The sequence below is a fragment of the Talpa occidentalis genome, unplaced genomic scaffold, assembly GCF_014898055.3.
Source record: "Talpa occidentalis isolate TD23 unplaced genomic scaffold, MPIMG_talOcc4v2.1 talOcc4.7, whole genome shotgun sequence".
NCBI classification, from domain to species: Eukaryota; Metazoa; Chordata; class Mammalia; order Eulipotyphla; family Talpidae; genus Talpa; species Talpa occidentalis.
The window spans coordinates 10,533,965-10,555,949 of NW_023605083.1; the positions used below are offsets into that span (position 1 = coordinate 10,533,965).

The window sequence follows — 21,985 nt, forward strand, 5'->3', positions numbered from 1 at the left end:
TGCCCGCAGCCTCTGCAGCGCCGGTTTGATCCCCGGCTGCTCCCCGGCCACTGGAGGAGGGTCCCACATGGCGCGCAGACCTCTCCTGCCGCCCGCTGCTCCCCTCAGCAGTGTACCTCGGTCCTTCTGCCTGCTCTGCTCCCCGCTCTGGCTCTGGTGAATTCTCTCACCCTCCCGCGCTTCTGACTGTACCCAGTGCTTGTATGAATAAATAAAAATAAATCTTTAAAAAAAAAAAGATATAGTGATATTCCATGTCAGTGAAATATTTTCAAGTTTTTTTTCTTTTGTACATTCAATGCCTTTTGCTTTATGTAATTTAGCTTTTACATTTTTTATGCTGTGTGGTTCTCCTAATATTGAATCACATTGTGTGATTATTAATATTGCATTCATGTTTTTTAGGGGGAGACTTAGTTGATATTTCTATTCTATCCCTTTACTTCAAATCAAATTTTTCGCCCTTAAAATTTGGTTTTAAGTTTCTTACAGTTTTTATATGATCTTTGTCTTTTTTAACCCAGATTTCCTTTTTATGAGTGAGACTTGATTTTATTTTTCTTTAGCTGTTTCTGTGTGTGTGTGTTTTATACTATGATGTTTATTGAGGTAACAGTGTTTTGAAAGAGTGTATGTTTTAGAGTTATAGATTCCTCTCTCTATAGAAGTTTTTTTCCTATCACACTACCTCCACTGAATGCCCTCCCTCCTTTGCTGCCCACCCCACTGAGTACCCTCAGTTCTGTAGTCAAATTTCTAGGGTTTGTTTTGATTACTTTTGTCTGTTCCTTTGTTTTGTCACTATGTTCCACATGACTGAAATTATCCAGCATTTGTCTCCTTTTTTCACACCATTTCTCTTAGGATAACCCCCTTTTATTCCATTGGTGTTGTTACAAATGGCAAGAGTTTGTCTTATTTAATAGCTAAATATTCTGCCTGTGTGTGTGTGTGTGTGTGTGTGTGTGTGTCTTCTTAATCCATTCAACTCTGGGCACTTAGGTTGTTTCCATTGCTTGGCTATTTTTAAAAACAGTGCTACAATGAACATAGGAGTGAATATATCCCTGCAAATTAGTGGGGTGGGTTTTTTTTTTTGTATTCCTCAAGTGGCTACATAGGTGATGGATTGCTGAATTGTGTGGTAGATCTATTTTTTATGTTTTGAGAAACAGCTATACTATTTTCAAGTCGATACTCATTTCTCAGTTTTCCCTGATCTATGTGGCAGTCCTTCTGTACTTTTCCATTTCATTATTGGCCACCTTCCATTTCAATTGCTCATAATCCCATTTTTTCCTACTTTACATGAAAAATGATACTAACATTTTCCTTCACCTTGACACTCTAATTCTCTCCTCTAATGTTCCTAAATTTCTATGGTGATAATTTAATTTTTAGCTCCAGATTTTTTGTTTGTTAGACTTTTCTGTATCAGAGCATTTACATTTCATATAATTTATTATCCTTTTAGATTTGATTCTGTATAAAAGGAAAGGTATATTATGCTCCTGTTTCCTCTTTCCATAGTCCAACACATAATTTCTGATTCACTTATTGTTTAGTTAAAAGCCCTTGTCAAGTCCTTTCCTTAGCAAGGCAGTAGGCAATGTTCTCTTGAAATACTTAAATTTTGTCAAACATTTGTTTATACTGAACACCCGGGTAAGCTGTTTGGGTTACACTGCTTTTTCTCTCAGCAGTCTAGATGTTATAGTTTTCTCTTCTTGATTCCAGTGTTAGAAATGAGATGTTCCAATCTTGATTTGATTCTTGGTGACTTGAATGTTTTTAATTTCAATCCTTAAAATTGAGGAAGTTAGTGTGATATCCTTGAGTATGTGTCTCTTTGTCACTAGTCCTATCTGGAGCTTGGTGTGCCTGTAAGGCCACAATTCAGTCTTTTCTCTATGTCATGGATTTTTTTTTCATATTACTTTAATTATTACCTGCCTTGTATCTCTTCACTTCCTCCTTCCAGAGAGGCTTTTTTGGAATTCTTCCTGTGACTAGCATGTTAGTTAGGTTGCATTAATGTGTTCTTCAAGTCTCTTGTCTTTTCCCATTGTGATTTTCATCTTTGTATTTTTGCTTTATGCTTTGAGATTTATTCTACTTGATCCCTCATACTACCACTTAAAGACTATTTTCTCTTTTAATTCTTCTAATTATTAACTTAAGGATTTTTTAAAATTTTATTTTTTTTTTATTGTGAATAAAGATGTGTTCTAGTTTTCTTTCCTTAAATAGCTAGGCTGTTTTTGACCTCAGTTTTTCATCTCTGTCCTTCAGTAGATCTGTTAGGTCTGCTCTCTCCTACACTGAGATCCTTCACTTGTATTTCAGTTGGGGTTTAGTTGAACTATTAGGAGATCTTAGGTTGCTATGATCCTGTAAACAATTAAAGGCCCAGGCATCTCAGCCAGCACTGTACCAACAGGCACATAGTCTGTTTCAGGTGCCTTCCTTCTGGTCTCCCTGCACTCTTCAGCTTTGGGAATAAAAAGGAGTCACCCCCCTATTGAGTGCCTTCTGAGCACCTTTGGGGGCAGGGGTGCTGGTCACTACACTGGTGCAGTTATCTTTGTGCAAAACCCTTCTGGGTTGTCGTTAGAGCTCAGAACAGACCAAACCTGCACCAACTTTCTTTCAAACTGCTTATAATCCTGTGACCACTACACTCTGGAACCCACTAGTTCAAGAGAGGTAAATAATTGAATTTGTTGTTGAAGTGGGAGAAAGTAAATCAAATTCAGAGTTGTTCCTCTCCCTCCCCCCAAGTCCTGAATGTCTACACTTTATTCATAGCTTCAAATGGCATTTCATCCCTCTGTGTGTCATTTGTCATTTGTTTAATGACATTAGAAGAGACTTGTATTTTGAAAGCCTATCTTTGCAATGGTTTCTCACCCTTTTATATGAATAACCTCTTGGACTATATACTACAGTTTCTAGGAAGTGGGTTTTTAAGATGCGCTTTGGACAAATAAACTCTTTTAATAGAGTTTATTGGTTTTGAATAACAATAACTCTTCTTGGGAGACTTTATTTGTCCGTATGCAAATTTCATTGAATAAGATGTGAATGATCTGAAAATCTTGTACAACACAGAAGCCAATTAAAGTAGGACAGAGTCTAAAAATAAAGAGACTAGGTAAAGGGGAAAAATAGGTGCCTGAGAATCAACTTTGAGTTATCATTACTGTTGGGAAGAAGATAAGGTGATAACGTGGAAATTGAAAACCACATACAATCAGAAAACCTTATTCTGGCCAATAGTTATGATCTCTTTTTTTCTTAAGCCATTACTAGAATGCTGACAAGTGGTATTAGAAGAGATTATACATTAAAAGCCCCATTCTGTTCCATAAAACTCAAGCAAGGAAGCATTCAGTAGAACCTGAGTAGATGAAAGCAAATATTGTAGCTTAGATTCACAGGTTGTAAAGTTACTGCAAATATATGTATATTTATGTTTAAACAGTCATTTGCCTTAAATATTTGAGATTTTAATTATGCACACATGCTTGCTTAATATTGATATTCAGTTTGTCCTAATCATCCTCAGGCAAAGAAAATTTGAATTATACAACATGTGTCTACTTCACATTGAATAGTAATTAGTCTGTACGGCTTAGTGGCACTTAATGTTGAGGTTAATAATTCTGGAAAGTTTTAAAAAGCCAGTGACTTGATTCCATATATATATATGGAATAGCTAGAGAACCAGTGAAAGCTTTTATTTTGTGTTAAAACACAGAAAAACCTCTGTTTTACATTTTTACAAATCTGAATATGGAGTCAGGCGACGTGCCTTTGAACTTTGCCATTTATTGAAGATCCAGGCAAAGGAAAATGTAACCCTATTTGGTAGAGACTGTTCTCTCACCTTTTTGTTATTTTCTGTCTGGAGCCTTGTTATGGAACTTCTTAACTCTAAGTTATGTTAGTTAAAAGAAAACTGTGATGATAAAAGAGAAGGAATTTCAATGGCTGGGTCACTTGCTTGTAACCTAGATTTGCTGGTTGTGTGAAAAGGTGACAGTAGGTATTAAATACTTAGACCAATACAGGGAGTAAAAAAATGTAAAATTTCTGGAACTTTGTGGTTAACTTCATATCTGTGTAATTAAATTAAGAACTTAAACTTTCCATAACTTAAACTTTTCTTAACACATTGTGTTAAGAATTTTAGTTTATCTGGGCCTCCCCTGGTGGCGCAGTGGTTGAGCCCTGGGCTGCGAGGCAGCCCGCAGCCTCTGCAGCACTGGTTTGATCCCTGGCCGCTGGCGAGGGTCCCACATGGTGCGCAGACCTCTCCTGCCGCCCACTGCGCCCCTCAGCAGTATATTTTGGTCCTTCTGCCTGTTCTTCTCCCCACTCTGGCTCTGGTGAATTCTCTCGCCCTCCCGTGCTTCTGACTGTACCCAGTGCTTGTATAAATAAATAAATCTTAAAAAAAAAAAAAAGGAATTTTAGTTTATCCTACAAAAGGATTTTAAAAGTAAATCATGAAAATATACCTATGGTAGTAACCCTTAAAAAAAAAAAACACAAAAATTATTATCATATAGTTCTAGAGATCCGAAATGAGTTTTATGGGGCTAAAATCAAAGCATCAGTGGTCTGTGTTCGTTCTGGAGGAAAAATCTGTTTCTACAGAAGAATTTGTGTCTCTGCATTTCCATCATCCAGAGGCTGCCTACATTCTTTGATTTGTGATCTCTTTCTCCTTCCATGCACCCTGATCCAACCTCTACTTCTCTCATCACTTCTCATCTTCTGGAAGTTGCCTCCCTTTTGAGGTTGCTGGAATGTTACTATTTTTAATGCTTACCATTAGAGAACATGGTGGTAGGTTAAAAGGTACATTCATGAAAATATGTGTAAAATATTCATTAATAAATGTGTTTAGAACTTTAAAAAAAAACATGTATTACTCCAAGTAGGCTAAATATTAAATAGTAATGCTTGGATGTTCTAGAATCATAATTAGAAAATTGACTGTAAATTGCTAAAATTCAGTGAGTCAACAAACCAATTAAAAAAAAACCCTCAAGGATATTAGATTTCAAAATGTTCTTCCTTAATTTAGTTTGTCCATTATACTTTACTTTAATTATTCATAGTATTGCTTAACATGCCAGGAAATGTCTTGTAATAGAATTTATAAAATAATGTAGTTTCAATAATATGAATACTATATTTAGCTGTCTCCTTTTAAATCTCAGATTAAAATGTTTTGTAAGGACTCATCTAGTTTGATGTATAAAAGCATGTCTATGCTTAGTAACATTTTTCATTTTAGAATTTTGAAACCAAATACTCATTTGAGAAAAGACATGGAATAATTGATGTGTCATATTTTTGTTGTTGAACAAATAAAACCCAAAACAATGTAAAAAGGAAAAAAAGTACATATTCTAACTAGAACAGTTATTTTTCATTTTGGGTATTATTTTCTAATGCTTATCCATATACATGGCCTTTTTTACTTTCCTTTTTTTGCATAGACAAAATAAGTAGATTGTTCACCGTATTGACAAGCATAATCCCTGCTTACTATTTATCCTGTATCATTCTAGTTATTGAGGGTTACAGGAATGGTTTAGGCGTCATTGACCTTAAGAGGGGAAGTTAAAAATGAAAAATAATAAGCCTAAAGATATAAATTCTACTTGAACATTTGGGCATTCATTTCTTCATTTACCTTTGCTTTTACCAGGGTTTTAGTATTGATGTGGTTTTTGGCATATCCAAGATCTACTTCTGTGTCTTATTCTTACAAATAATGATAAAGTTTCACAAACATGGCTAATAGGTCCTTAGATTTGTTCCTAATAGAAAGGTTATATCTAGGTTTATGTTCTAAGGTGTTTATATGGATAAAATGGAATAAGCAGCTATTAACTCTTCATGATTACACAGCAGTAATTGCTTAAGAGTTTTCAGTTCATTTGATAACTAGGTGATACCTTTGTTCTATTGAAGTTCTTTTTTTCCCTTTGCTAGTGGATGGGTGACATGTTCCTTACCCGATGAAGTTTGGACCGCAAATATTAATGTTTTTATAATATATTTTGTATTCATCTATTATTATTTTACATCCTTGTTCATTTTTTTTACACTATAGGATTTCCCCCCTCCCTCAGGTGTGGTCACCATATTTCTTCCATCATCAAAGCACCCAACATCCTCTACCATAGCCCATGTGCTCTATACCACCTTCACCTCCCTCTTCCTCACCCTCCCCTCCTGGATACTTCAGCTCTATGGTCAGCTTTCAAGGGTTGGCTCTAAAGTTTTTGTCTTTGACTGAACCTGTTTGGTCTCTATATTCCACATATAGGTGAAGCCACCTAGTATTTATCTTCTCTTTCTGGCTTATTCACTTAGGGATATCCCTTCCAGCTCCATCCATATTGCCGCAAATGGTATGAATTTATCTTTTTCTAATCAATGAGTAGTATTCCATTAGTATGTATCTACCACATCTTCTTGATTCACTCATCTGTTCTGGGGCATTTAGGTTATTTCCATTTCTTGGCCATTGTAAATAGCGCTGCAATAAACATGGGGGTGTATGTTTTCTTTCAAATGGTTTTGTGTTCTTTGGGTAGACACCTAGGAGCGGAATAGCTGGGTTGTATGGCAGCTCCATTTTTAGTCTTTTGAGAACCTTCCATACTACTTTCCATAGGGGCGGGACAAGTTTGCATTCCCATGAACAATATAAAAGTGCTTCTTTTCCTCCATACTCTGGTGTTTTTTGTTTTTTAAAAATCTCAATTTGAGAATTATTTTATTTCTTTTTTTTTTAGTCTTGTGTTTCTTTATACTGGAAAACCATTTAAAATATAATATCTGGCCTCGCTAGTGACCATGGGCTACTTTCTACCTGTTTCTCAATATTTGCTATAGTTGGATGCTTCTGCCCAAATGTAATTTGTGTTTTGAGCTTTCATTGTTTTAGTTCATCCTAGTTCCTGGTTTCCAAAGATCTTTTCATGTTCTCTTTCTAGTTAATTACCTGCTTATCTTCTAGAACATAATTCATGTGTTAATTCTCTATAAATTTCTGAATTCTTCTTCCCATGCTCACAACAGAATTAATGACTGTCCTTTCTTTGTTGTCATAGAAGTTTATAGATGGGTCTTACAACAACTGTGAAGCATAGATACGTCATAGTTATTCAGAGCAGGCCATGTGTTACCCATCTTTGGATCTTCTAGGACAAACATCTAGTGAACATTTGTTGAGTTGAAATGTTTAGAACACCATGCTTCTCACGATTAAGAAAGAGGCTCACCCTACTAAATTCCTTGATCATAGCAGCCCTCATTCCCTGTTTCTCAGAAACCCCACCTGTTATATCGTGGCCGTTTGTTTCTGTGAAAATTAATTTGAGAGCAGGCCAGGAAGCATCATTTGTATACGCTAAATATGTGACTTTGGATTCTTCAATGAGATGTAACTTGGAGAATGTCATGTTTGTGTCGCCTTCTGCAGGACCCCAATAGGAGCATTCATACCAGCAGCAGCAGCAGCAGCAGCAGCAGCAGCAGTTGTAGCAGCAGCAGCAGCAGCAGCAGTAGCAGCAGCAGCAGCAGCAGCAGCAGTAGCAGCAGCAGCAGCAGCAGCAGCAGCAGCAGCAGTAGCAGCAGCAGCAGTACCAGTTTTTCAAAGCCTCACAAATTAATGAAGGAGCACAAGGAAAAACCTTCTAAAGACTCCAGAGAATATAAAAGTGCCTTCAAAGAACCTTCCAGGGATCACAACAAATCTTCCAAAGAATCCTCTAAGAAACCCAAAGAAAACAAACCACTGAAAGAAGAAAAAATAGTTCCTAAGATGGCCTTCAAGGAACCGAAACCCATGTCAAAAGAGCCAAAACCAGACAGTAACTTACTCACTATCACCAGTGGACAGCAAGATAAGAAGGCTCCTAGTAAAAGGCCCCCCATTTCAGATTCTGAAGAACTCTCAGCCAAAAAAAGGAAAAAGAGTAGCTCAGAGGCTTTATTTAAAAGTTTTTCTAGTGCACCACCACTGATACTCACTTGTTCTGCTGACAAAAAACAGATAAAAGATAAATCTCATGTCAAGATGGGGAAGGTCAAAATTGAAAGCGAGACCTCAGAGAAGAAGAAATCAACTTTACCCCCATTTGATGATATCGTGGATCCCAATGATTCTGACGTGGAGGAGAATGTGTCCTCCAAATCTGATGTGAGTAGTTTCATTGGTTTCCCTCCTTTCCCTTAATTTGTTTCTAGATTATTTCTGACAGCTTCAGAATAAAGAATTGGAGAAATAAATGACTGCTGAACCATAAGATGGTGGTATGAAAGTAGATGTGGCCTAGAAATGAATTTCCTTGGCTAATGGCAAGAAGGAAATGAAATCATTAAGGAATCTGCAGATTTTTGGCTCTGGTTTAAATCATTAAAGGGAAGCTATATTCTGTAGTATAAGAATGGATCATTTGAGCAGGAGCAGAAAAATCTAGATGGTCAATTGAGCTTAGTTACTTGTGACTTTCAATGATTATTGCTTGAAGAGTGTGAGAAGAATGCAATAAAACTTGAATGCATGGGAAAATTAATTTAAAAAGAAAAACTTAAAAAATATTAGAATGCAGCTGTCATGTTGATCTTCTTGGTCAGTGGAGTCAAATAATTTGTTTACATAGTTGGAAAGCTGGTGATCATATATTTTAAAGTTTTATTGATGCAAAATTGATGTAACGACATGCAATACATATTCAAAATGTAAAATTTGATAAATTTATATATCCATTATATGTGTGTGTATCTGTGAAACCAGATAGTAGAAACTTGAAAATTTTTTTTCATTGTTTAGCCACTGATTTGGAAGGAAAGGGTATGTAATCCTCATTTCAAGGTTTTTGTTGATGAGTAGGATTCTTTTTTTGTGGGTGCCTAAAAGACCGTCTGATTCACTAATGCCCTCCTCAAAAGTTATTTTATATTGAGATTTAAATTTGTTATTACGTATTTCTCTGAGTTGTAAGGGATTTTCAGGTTATTTATTCTAATGTAGCAATGTAAGAAATCTTCACATCTAGTGGCAGAGCTGATAGTAATTCAAAAGATTCTCAATTCTATTTCTGGAGAGTGAACATTATTTACTATGATATTATCACCTTCTCACTTTAACTTTTTCTCCAACTTTGAATTCTTCAGTTACTAATCAGTCCTGAATTGTTCCAATAATCTTCTTCCTTTGGTATTTTGATATTTCTAGACTAGTGAAGGATGGCTGAAAATTGTTCACAATATTTCTCTTTCTGTCCTACATAGTTGCCCCACAAACGTTCTTGGTTTAAGTGAATGACCTTCTAGCAGATTCTCTGGTCTGCATTATTTTGTTCAGGGTAGAAAGCCAGTCAGGATTAGGCATGACGTCAATACCAATCCCTAGTCATTCAGAGGCGCCTACTTCCTTACCCCCCTACTGTCTATAGCTAATCTAACAATTTTAACAGAAAATGATATGGAGAGCAGAGTAGCATATAAATATAGGAAATGGGTAATTTTTTCCAGTGTTTGATAAAGGTTTTCTAGTGATAGTTGGTGAAATGGAGATGAGAGCTAATGGGTTTGTTCCAATACCTCAAATACTTATTTTTCCACCTGTGCTTTTTCCCTCTTCTTTAAATGTAGGTGTTACACAGACCTTTTGGTATGTTTAACTTTTCTTTTAAATCACCTGAGATATTTATTGATGCTGTTGGGGTGTGATTCATCTATCAAGGTTGTTGAGTTTAGTTACTTTTCCTTTCTATATTCTGACATGTTGCCATTCTTCTAGAACAGAGATTTTTCAAATCGTAGGTTGTGGTTCACTGATTAGCCTGAAAATCAATTTAGCATGTCATCACCAGTATTAAAATCATAATACAATGTAATTAGTATGGGTAAGTAATGTTTTGTGAAAATTTTATTTCAGAGGGTGTGTGTATAGCAGATGATTATCAAAACTTTGAAAGACACTGTTCTTGAATATTTGCTGATTTGTGAGGAGACCAAGTGTACTCACATTTTTTTTAATAGATGATATTCATCTTTACATAATTCTTAGTATTTCCTCTTTTTGCTTGCCTCTTGCTCTCTCCCTTTGGATATGGTTTGTAACAGGTGAGAGCTCCCTTATTCACTGATAAGTGTCTAGGTAGGTAGGGCCTCCCTGTTGGTAGAAGGGGTTAAGTCTTAGCACTATGAAGCCATCAGCAGCCTCTGCAGCACAAGTTCAATGCCCAGCCAGGGAACTACCCACATGGTGCAGCAGACCTCTCCTGTCTCGCCCGCTGCTCCCCTTAGCAGTGTATTTCAGTAGATCTACCTGTTCTGCTCCCCACTTTGTCTCTGGTGAATCCTCTCTCACACACACACCCTGCATCTCTGGCCTACACCCCAGCTCTTATATGCATAAATAAATAAAATAATTTTAAAAAAGTGCCTAGGTGAATAGTTAGATAGGTCAGTCTATAGGTCAAAATACCACAAGTCTGTGCTCTGGGGTCACACAAGCTCTTTAGTATCCCAGCCTGGTTAGTGATCTTGGGCAAATGAGCTGAGTCTGTATTATTGTTTCCTTTTTTGTAAAATGGACATCATAATACAAACTACTTCATGGGATTATTGTGAAAATAGCCTGGGTACAGCATTTAGCACACAAATCAAAAAATGTTAGTCATAGTTACCTTACTTGGCTTCTGCAACCTTTATATTATGTAGCTTTGAAAGGTAATTTTTTTTTTGATATTCAAAATTACTGCAGAATTCTAGAGTCATTTTTCTAGAATGGAGGTTATATGCTGTGACGGGGGAAGAAGTCATTGGGAAAGATGTCCTGTTGTTCTGAATTTTGACATGAGGAGGTATATGGCCTTGATATTGATATGTGTCTGTTGCATGATAACTGGAAAAATACAGTACAAAGAATCTAAGTTTTAAATAAAATTAAGAAAATATTTCCCAGGACCTTTTCATTTTTTAGTTAAATGTGATTAAGATGAGAACATACCCAGGACTTTATTGACAGGCACTTGGTAGTTTTGTTGTTGTTGTGGCTACAGTTGTTATTATAAAAAGACATCCTAAGAAATGATTTATCTTTGGGTTACTATTAATAGGCCCTAAAGACTAATTTTTAAACATATTTTACAATTCCTGAACTGTTTCTCATCTTAAAAGGAAGTCTAATATTGTTCCATGAAAGTCCATCAGTAAATTTTCCCTACAGAAAAATTCAAAGGAGAATGGGGTTTTGAAGATCTGTTTCATAGTGAGGAAGCACTTAACAAATACAGAAACATGCTAAAGGTGTGCGTTTGTTATATACTTAATGTTAACATTCAGAGTATTTTTTTTGTTGAAGAAGGAAGGTAATTCCTATTAAAGTTGTTCAGAGTTGTTGGCCTCAAACAGAGGTAGTTATTCCAAAAACAAAGTTGGTTTATTCAGACACACACAACAGAAGAAATGGCAGAAAATGTATTAAAAAGAAAACTCATGTCAAAATCAACAAGCAACTATAAACCAGAGACACACTATGGGGCGGGGTGGGGGGGGGCAGGAAGGAGAGAGGAAGGACTAGGGTCAAAATAAGGGGGGTGGTGCAATTGTATGGGGAATATAACCAAAATAATAATGCATACGTTGTGCAAAAATGAAAACGATATAAGAATTATATAAAATAAAATGTTAATTTAAAAAAACCTTAATAAAAGTTGGATTTAAAAAAAAAAAGTCATGTATCCCCCAAATGGAAAGCTAACACCCCCCTAAATAACCTCCAAAGGACAGCCTCCTTCATCCTGCTGGAGGGGGGAAGCAGCAGTATTTCTTGCGGGAGATGCAGGGCTTGGAGGGGCCTGTGGTTTGTGGATCCAGGCAGGCATGGCATTCTAGCCTCCCAAACTCGTTTAAGTTGGGTTCTAAATATCAGTGCTCACTGGGCTCCTCATTTTGCAGCCATAAGCCAGAGACTATTTTTACTAGTGACTGACACTAACTAGTGGTTGAATAGGGTGAGGCTTTGCAGATATCAGTGTCAACCAGACGTTGATTATTGTGCTTTGTTTTACCCATTTAACTTTAATTGACAAGAAAAAAGAATCCAAATCTCTTTCACTGCCACACCTTTAATTCCCTAGCTTTTGTTTTTTGTATCATTCCGTTTCTAAAGAGAAGTCTAATAAATGGATCTTGTTTTGTGAATACCACCAAGTTTGGTTTTCATAGCACAGAAGGAAGAAAAAAAATGGAAATAACCATTTATGATACGATTTGGTTATGGCAATAATTTTCATATCATCACCATCACCTTTTTTTGTCTTGTTTTGTAGAGATTTCATGATAAAGGTGAAGCAGTTCAAAGCTTTATTTTCCTTGAAAGTGGGTAGATTGAGGGGGTAAGGTGGGAGGAAATGAGCGGATTATATTTGGCAAAATGTCACATACATACTTCAACCTGAAGTGTGAGAAATGAGATTTTAATCATATCTTTTGATGGCTGTGGCATACCAAAGTGTTTTCTTGGATAAAATCTGCTGGAGAAAGACAAGATCCCATTAAATGGTAGCATTTTCCCAAGGTCAGGTGGTGCTTCAGATACAGGATAAATACTTCAAACCACCTTAGTAGAAGTTTCTTCCAAAAGAAAAAAGGAAGAAGGAGGAAAAAGAAACTTCCTTTCTTTTGTTGTGCCTCATTTCCTCCGCCCCACCCTGTTCCGTGCCCTGCTTAAACTGTCTGGCGCTGGCTGTAAATGTCCTGCTGTTGAGGCATTGGCCTTAGGTTTTTATGTGATGGAAGGTTGTCACAGTCAGAGAAGAAGGTCTTTATTGTGTTTTCAAAGTGGCTTTTTAATGACTTGTAATTCCAGCACATGCAAGAGCTGTAAAATCTCTAAGTACCACGAGTGAGCAGCTGGAGAGACCATTCATTAAAGGGCTGCCCTGGCTCTCCAGGGGGGGCTCTCATTCTGGACTCCTGTTCTCTGTAGTTTATAACTGGAGGTAAAAATACCTGAAGGGTTGCAATTCTTCCTCTAGTGTATTCAGCCCAGTGTGGAACATTAATTGAAACAATTGGAAGAAAGTTAATTTGGGGGGTGCCTGGAGATACATCACCTGAACTTGTTTTCTAATGAATGCTCTGTGTCTGCTTTTGTGTCAGAGGATCAGATGGAGGACGTGCAGTGGAAGCAGTTGGCTGTTCCTATATTCATCCATCTACTTGACTTTTTCCAAAAATAGATTTGAATTCATTAAAGGAGAGATTTAAGAAACAAATAAACAACAATGAGTGTCTTAGAGTGTCTTTCTTTTCCTTTTTGGGATATCCTATGAACTCTACGTGTATGCTCAGATTTTAAGTTAAGTAATTCCTTAGAAACCCTCACATGACTGAGGGTCATGGGAAGATGGGGGTCTCTATCATTGCAGTATCTTGTCATCAGTTGTCAAAACCCAGCATTTTTACTTACTAGAACTGAATTGTCTCTCAGTAAGTCCTATCAGTCACCTTCAGGAGACTTAGTGCATTACTTAGTGCATTACTGTTTCTTCCTGTACAATCCGTGATCTTTATATAGTTTGTTGCAGCTGTCATCTTTAGACATAAAGTCATAGATGAGACTCAGCATGGTCTTCTCTTGAATAGCTTAACCATACTACAGAGATGCCTTGTAGGGGCAGCTGAACTCCCCTTGAATGCTTTTATGTGCTACTTACCCCTCTAAGGAGTTGATTTGTTTTAACTCATTTAACCATCAGAACAACTTTATGAACTAGGCACTATTATCCCCATTTTATAGGTGGGGAAACTGAGGCTCAAACTAAGACCCTTGCCCAAAATTTCCATGTTTAAAAATGCAGGAGTTAAGATTTGATTCTACTTGGTAGGAAGGTTCCTCAAGAGGAGTTTTGGGGTGAAACAAATTTGATTTTCCCGTGAATCCTTGTTATAATTGTAGAGCTGTGCTTTATGAAATTGATGTCACTGCTATGCAAACTTTTGGTGTCATGTTCTTTTTTTTTTTTAAAGATTTATTTATACAAGAACCAGTGTATAGGCCAGATGTGCAGGAGGGTGAGAAGATTCACCAGAGACAGAGTGGGGAACAGAAGAGGTAGACTGACTGAAATACACTGCTGAGGGGAGCAGTGGGCGAGGCAGGAGAGGTCTGTTGTGCCATGTGGTTATCTCCTTGGTTGGAAGGGATCAAACCCACACTGAAGAGGCTGCAGACAGCTTCACAGTGCTGCGCCCAACCTGCTGCACCCCTGGGGAGGCCCTGGTGTTGTATTCTTGTTCCATTTGTAAATCATATTTCTTTGTCTTTTGGTTTGTACTTTATCAGCAGCCTTTAGGAGATGACAGACAGGTTGTCTTCATGGATGGTTCTGGCATTTAGCCAGAACTGAGGGAGATTGGCGCAATATCTTCTAACTTTTTACACATACTTGCTTTAACTAAAACAGACAATCATGGTTTTGGATTTCACATTATTATACTATCAGCACTAGTTCCTCGCTCCCAGGATTTTTCCCATTTGCTTTTGCATGGGAATTTATGTTTATCAGAGCTGAGCTGTAATATCAAGCTTTCCCAGAAGGTGCCACCAAACAACAAATGGTGTCCTCTGATTTGAAGACTCCTTTTTGAATCATCTTGTTACATTTTGTAATTTCATTTTTATAATATCTCTTAAGTTACTAAAAATGTGAGCTGTGCTTTCTTTGAATTAGAGACAAGATAATGCCATGGTCTAGGTAGAGGATGGCTTTCTTTTGGTGTCTATGTAATTATTTCAACACATTTGAGAAATTGTTCTCAGTGGGTAATAATTTATGACTATAAACTTTCAAGGCAGGGTCAAGGTCCACAAAGAAAAATCACCCCTAAGAGGCTTCTTTAGGTCACTGAAGGTGACGGCACAGTGAGATGTTCTCAGATAAAGTCAAAGATCCTTCTATTAGGCAAGAGAAAATGGAAAAGCATTTACTCAAGTGTTTGGAGACAACAGACTTTAGCCTTTGAATTCTGAAGACACAGAGGATGTAGGGTTATGGGGGTGAGTTGGGCTAGGGACAAATATTCAGAGTCAGTGATGCAGATTAAAGGAAATGGCTTTGCCTTTTTTAGGAAGAAAATGTATGCGTGGGGCTCTCAGATGTTATCTTAAATAAATACATAAGGTGATCACCGGAATGCTCTGGTTTGAGGTCTTAAGTGGTTAGACTCATAATACTGTTTTTTTAAAAATTAAATTGCTAAATTTTGTTTTATTATGTGACTCATTTTTTTTTTTGAATATGATAAGCCATCATGTCACCTTGACCAATTAAAAACATTTTTGTTCCAACATGTTTGTCTGTAATATTCTTTGGTTACTTTAGTGCTGGTCAGTAACATTTGAAAATATGTTAGCATGGTAGATACTCCTGTACACCCCATTAAGCAGTGCCAAATTAGGATTTAGGCTGAGCTTTGAAGGCAGGCAGGCATGAATTCTTGGAGACAAGGGGTCAGGTGGGCAAGAGAAGGCGTCTTGATTGGAGCAAACGGTTTGACTAAAAAGAACTGATGGCAATTGTAGACAAGCTTGTGTTGTCCATATTGAAAATGAAGAGAGATCTTAAATGAATTCCTGCAGGTAGTTTATCAGACTGGTTTGTGAGGAATGCAGGAAGCCTTGTTGAGCTCTACTCCATGTGGGGTGTGTAGTGGACACCATCCCCTGTAGTCTCTTAGTTAATCCGTACAATGTGTCTGAGAGCATTTATTCTCACCTTTCAGTGGCAGAGTCTGAATTTGAATCGAAGTCTAACTAGTGCCAAACCCCATGTTTTTTTGGTACCGTGCCACTGAGTAAACCTTGTTGAGAGAGAAATCACATCACATTAAAGCCACTGTGGTACTGATTAAACCTTTTTGAGGAAAAAGAGGAAAAAAATCTAATTATCATCATTAACCTTCCCACAGCTGCTTGCTCTGACTCTCTGGTTGTGGTACCACAATCAGTGACCAGGGAGAGAGGAAAATGAGAAATGAGATGTGGCCACAATTCTCGGATACTTGGCTATGAATAATGGGTATAGGAGACCTGGGCTTGATTTCCAAAGTGCTGATCAACTTAGGCTTCTGATGCCCAGGTAGTGTCTGGTTAGAAGCTGAATGGAAGAGAGAATAAAAAAACTATGGTACCTTAGAGTTTATGTGAGGGCACTTGTTCACCTACATACTGTCTTCTCAGATTGTTTCTTTCCTGTGCCTGCCAGGGACAGAGACGATGACCAGAGTTCATGGAGGGCTCCCACCCAGTGTATCACATTATCTAAAGGTAGTACTCATGAAGATTGAAGGTTCCTTGCTTGGATATAGCCATCTCTAGTTAATAAATTATTTTCCCGGATCCAGGAGGGGTGGTCTAAGACCAGATGCTAGAAATCGAAAGTCTAGCTCATTAGCTTATTATTTGTAAACTGTAAAATGTGGATTTTAGTGATAATTCCTGCCTCATAAGATTATAGATATGAACTGTCACCGAGGTATTGTTCAAGCAAAAGTATTAATTATGACATAGACAAACCCTTAGCTTTTTGTTTGGTGATTTATGAATTGTGTCCTGTGAACATCTGATATTGGTAGGTGCTCTTGTTCTTATAAAGATGGAGAGGCAAGCTGCAGTCTAGGAATTTGGTGATTTATAATTCACAGCCACAGTATGTATTTTTTTTCTTCCTGCACATAATTCAAAAACGTCATTTTCCATTTGGCCTAACCTTAGATTGTATTGGGAATCAACAACGATCTTTGTAGTTTAAAATGTTTATTAGTTAACTGACAAATTCTACTCAAGGTGACCTCACACGTTTTCAGGATTATAAAGGGCTCCCTGTCATTTCAAGCTTCTTCCTCTTGTTATTTTCCAGGACTGTTTTAAAGGTGAATATCAAACTTTGCTGATCTCATGATGGGTTATCTGATAATCTTCGATCAGAGTCAGGCAAGCCCAGCATGCTCACTCTTGCTTATCCAGCTTGTGTTCATTGTCCAGCAACTTTCAGAGACTTGCAGCAAGCCCCGTCCCTCTTTTAAAGACAAGTCATGCATAGTTTCCCTTGTTTTTTGTTTTCTTTTCTTTTCTTTTTGTGATAAAACCAATGAGTCTCATAGTTTATTCTAAAAAAATGAAGGTTTGAAGGAAGGAGGTGCTATATTCTCTATTGCCTATCTCTTTATCCTCATTTTTTATATATTTTTAATTTTATATATTTTTTACATCATTTTTCATTTTTTCACAAACAAGGGTGGTGGTGATTGTATGGGGACTAGAACCAAGATGAAAATGCATACATTGTGCAAAAATATCCTCATCATTTTAATAGTTATGTTCTCATTCATACTTCCCCTCCCTTTCATAGTATGAACCGGGGCTTATTTCAGGAATTCAAAGGTGATTTCATATTCAAAGGTTGATTACATTAATAACTCACATGATCACCTCACTCACATGAAAAGGCATTTGACTCAATTTGATTCCTTTCTCTCTTTAGAAAACCTTTTAATGCTTGCAATGTGCTCTAACTTTTAAAGAGTTAAGATCATGTTTAAAAACCATGAGCAAGTATCTTTTATACAGCATTTCTTCATGAAGTAGAAAATCTTAGAAATTTTAAAGCAGAAAGAAATGTCAGAAATTTGCTTTAAAAACATGGATTTTAGGGCCTCCCCGGTGGCGCAGAGGGTTGAGCACTGCACTGTGAAGCTGTCTGCAGCCTCTGCAGCGTGTGTTCAATTCCCGGCCAGCCAGGGTGAAACCCATACGGTGTGGCAGACCTCTCCTGTCTCTTCTGCTGCTCCCCTCAGCAGTGTCTTCGGTCTGCCTGCCTGTTCTGCAATCTGCTCTGTCTCTGGTGAATTCTCTCACCTTCCCACGCCTCTGACCTGTACCCCAGTTCTTGTATAAATAAATAAATCTTAAAAAAAAAAAAAAACATGGATTTTACAGAAAACTTGAAACCAGCTTTTATAACTTTCCCAAGATCATAGCTCTAACTGCTAGGAAAAAGAGCCTTAGGAAGAAGGCCCCAAATTGCATGCCATTATCTTTTCCAGTTGGAACATTATACAATCCTTCACATGTCCCTCACACTCTTTCCCAAATTCTCCTCTACTTGAACATTTAAAAAATATTTTTTTAAAAAATATATTTATTTTTACATCATTGTTCATTTTTGTACATTATTTGATTTTTCCCATCAAGCTCCCCCATCATTGGGCCTCCCTGGTGGCTCAAGGGGTTAAGCACTGCACTACCAAGCAATCCGCAGCCTCTGCAGCACGAGTTCAATCCCCGGCCAGCCAGGGAGCAACCCACATGGCGTAGCAGACCTCTCCTGACTCGCCCTCTGCTCCCCTCAGTAGTATACTTCAGTCCTTCTGCCTGTTCTGTTCCCCACTGTCTCTGGTGAATCCTCTCACCGCCCCGCCCCCCTGCATCTCTGGCATGTGCCCAGCTCCTGTATGCATAAATAAATAAATCTTAAAAAAAAAAACACTCCCCCATCATATCACCTGTGAACCATCACCATAGTTCCTTGTGCTCTTCTCTCCCCTATACAAAGTGATTTGTAGTGAGTTGTTTATACCCATTAGGCATGTAGCTGGTGTCTCTTTGGCCTCTCATCTCATTCTGTGCCCTTTTGTTGAGTGAGTGAACTTTATAATTTCCTACCATCAGCATAATCTCACCTGAAATGCCTCATGTCACACCAAAGGGAGGTAGGTTGGTTGTGCAAACAGATACTTCAGAAATTCATTGGTGAAATATTTGATAGCCTCCATATTGCACATACCCTTAATCCCGTCTGGGAAGTTACCAACCAGAATAGCCATAACTTGACACATTAGTCATCATACCAGGCAAAACAGAAAATACACACTTAGGTTCTTGCAAATCAAAAGTCATCATATTTAATTAATAATCAAACCGTGGAAGGGGTGTTAAAAACCTCCAGTATAAGTAAAGCCTTTACTTTGACAAGGTGATATTCTTAATCTGAATCCTGCTTCCTCCTAACCTCCAGAATCTTCTTTATCTGTTCATGTCCTCCGTTGTACCCCTTATTCTCTCTACTGAGGCATCTTTCAGACCAGCCAGCCAGTCTCATATCTACCCTCACCTCCAACTTTCCAACTTTCCTGCTCTTCAGACTTTATTTCCTTTCCTTCACTGACAGACATCTGAAAAGCTCCTTTAAAAAAAAAAATACATTAAAAAACAGTTAAAAAACAGTTGCAGTCTAGACCTCCCTGTTGGTGCAAGTGGTTCTCAGCACTATGGAGCTATATGCAGTATGTGTTCGATCCCTGGCCAGGGAGCTAACCCACATGGCGAGGCAGACCTCTCCTGTCTTGCCCACTGTTCCCCTCAGCAGTGTGTTTCAGTCAATCCATCTGTTCTGTTCCCCAATCTGGTGAATCCTCGCATCCCCCGACCCCCGCCTCTCTGGCCTACACCCGAGCTCTTGTATGCATAAATAAATAACATCTTTAAAAAAAAAAAGTTTCAGTCTTACTTTTGCTCTTGGAGCTCTTCTTAGAACTACCATTGGAAAGGTCATCAGTTCCTTCCTGATTCCAATATACAAACCGCCTCCTAAGCCCTGGATTTGGTCTCTCTGGCACCTTCAACTTGCTTTCCTGTTCTATTCCTTCACCCTGTTATACTGACCCTGATCTCTGGTCATTCTCTGAGAGTCTCCTTTGCCAACTAATCTTATGCTACCATCCTTAAGTTACCTCTTGCCAGTCTCCATTTCTACTCTATAATCTTGTCCAGGAGAATCACCTCTTACCAATTTATGTCTTACATCTTCTTCGACCTCCAACCTCTGACCAGCAGGTACTTGAAGAACAACATATTTTGAAGTATGTATTCTTAGTATGTATTTCAGTTCCGGTGGTTATCTATTTCATAGTCATTCTCACCTTGATCTTACTAATAAAATTTTGACTTTGTTGGGGAAATATATAAGAATATTTCCCCAGTTTTCTTTGCAGATAGATATGATGGAAATATCAGTTATTATTGAATATATTATTTCAACAAATACCGTTATGTGTTGATGGCCACTGGAGCTAAGTCAATGAATCAGATAGGCACACAGCTTACTTTTCAGTAGGAAGAGAAATACCATTTATGTAGTGATCGATCCTATGAAAATTATTTCTTCTTTGTCAATTCTCATTTCAGTGATTACAGCATCTTGTGAGGTTTCCTCCTAAAATGTCTATGAATCCAATCCTTCCCTTCTTTCTTCTGCTCCTTGACTTTTTGGGGTTTTTTTTGACTGAGCTTGAGTGAGGTTGGAGACTGAGTTTCTTCTTGTTACCTATCTGTTCCTTTTCATAGGCCTCTGTAAACATAATTATCTTGGACACAGACAAATTCTGGGAGCAAATATGCAAAAGAATATAAAGCAACTAGTTAAAAATGGCCATATGGGTCTTTTTCATATACCATCTTTATTATTGCCATTTTTGTAGCTTTTTTTAAAATCTCAAATATACAGATGAAGCACTAAATTCTCTTGAGCACTGATTTTTTATTTTTATAATCTTATGGAGAATTTAAAATATACACAAATATGCAGAATAGCACAGTGAGCTACCCATTTATCTCTCATGCTTCCTTTTAATAGTTATTAACTGATGCACACTCTTTAAACTGTAGTACTACATTTCCTTCAACATAATTTGTAGTAAAATCCAAGATGTTATATTATCTTGTTCATAGATATTGCTATATGAATATCTAACAGGGACTTGAAAATCAACTAAAATATCATCCTATCTGAATAAATTAATAATTCTTAATGTCATCAAATATCTAGCTACTGGGCAAATTTCCAATAGAATAAAAATGTCATAAATTTTGTTTTTGCAGTTTGTTTCCATCAGGATTCAATTCAGGTCCACATCTTATCATTTTAAAAAATATCCTTTAAGTCTCTTTTTAAAGGACATGAAGGTTTTCCTTCATCTCTCTTTTTTCACATAGAATTTCTGTTTGCATTTTGCTGGTATGATCTTTGTGATTATTTTCTGTAAGTTAGAGGGATGGCCTGATTTAGGTTAGGGATCAGGTTTTGGTTTTGATTTTGATTTGGGGGCAAGACACCTCTAGGGTGAAGTTATCTCTTTTTGTGAGGTGCACACCTGTTGCTTGATGTTCAGTGCTATATACTTGAATTCATTAGGGGCTGTGAATTGGTGGCATTTTTATTCCATCATTTATTTGTTAGAATTCACCTAAAAGAAAAATACTTCTTCTTCTGTCTTTTGTTAAACCAGTAATATAGTTTGTACAGGAAAAGTAGAGCATAGTGTCAATTCTTTTATTTACCAGCTTTCAAAAGAATGTGCTCCCTAGCATCCTTCAAAAAGTGGTTAAATTTTAAAAAATTGTCTTTAATGCTAGTTTGAAAGGAAAACTTGCACTCCCATATTTATTGTAGTGCTTTTTACTATAGTTAAGTTGTGGAAACAACCTAAGTGCCCAGAACAGATGAGTAGACCAAGAAGATGTGGGATATATACACAATGGAAGATTACTCAGTGATCAAAGAAGATAAACTCATGCTATTTGCAGCAATAGGGATGGAACTTGAAGGGATAATGCTAAGTGAAATAAGTCAGAAGGAGAAAGATAAATACTGGATGGTGTTACTAACCTAAGGAAAATAAAGTAGCTAAACTAAGGGTCAGATAAAGATGAGCTTAAAAATTAGCCCTTGAGAGCTGACTGCAGAAACAAAACATCAAGGGGGGAGGAGAAAGAGTAGGGGTAGGAACAAAGAAGGAAGGAAGCACAATGGTCCATGATGGTGAAATATGATGAGTTGGTGGTGGGTGCACTACAGTGGTAATACTGATAGGGGTAGCC

General features: G+C 37.4%; 1 protein-coding gene across 2 annotated transcripts in view; it reads left to right on the top strand.

Annotated features, from left to right (window-relative positions):
• Positions 1-21,985, top strand: part of MLLT3 (MLLT3 super elongation complex subunit) — a 285,529-nt gene that overhangs the window by 212,033 nt on the left and 51,511 nt on the right. For both annotated transcript variants that reach the window (XM_054689447.1, XM_054689448.1), the window contains exon 5: positions 7,511-8,230. In XM_054689447.1, coding sequence (XP_054545422.1) covers positions 7,511-8,230 — 720 coding nt within the window. The remainder of the gene's footprint in view (positions 1-7,510; positions 8,231-21,985) is intronic.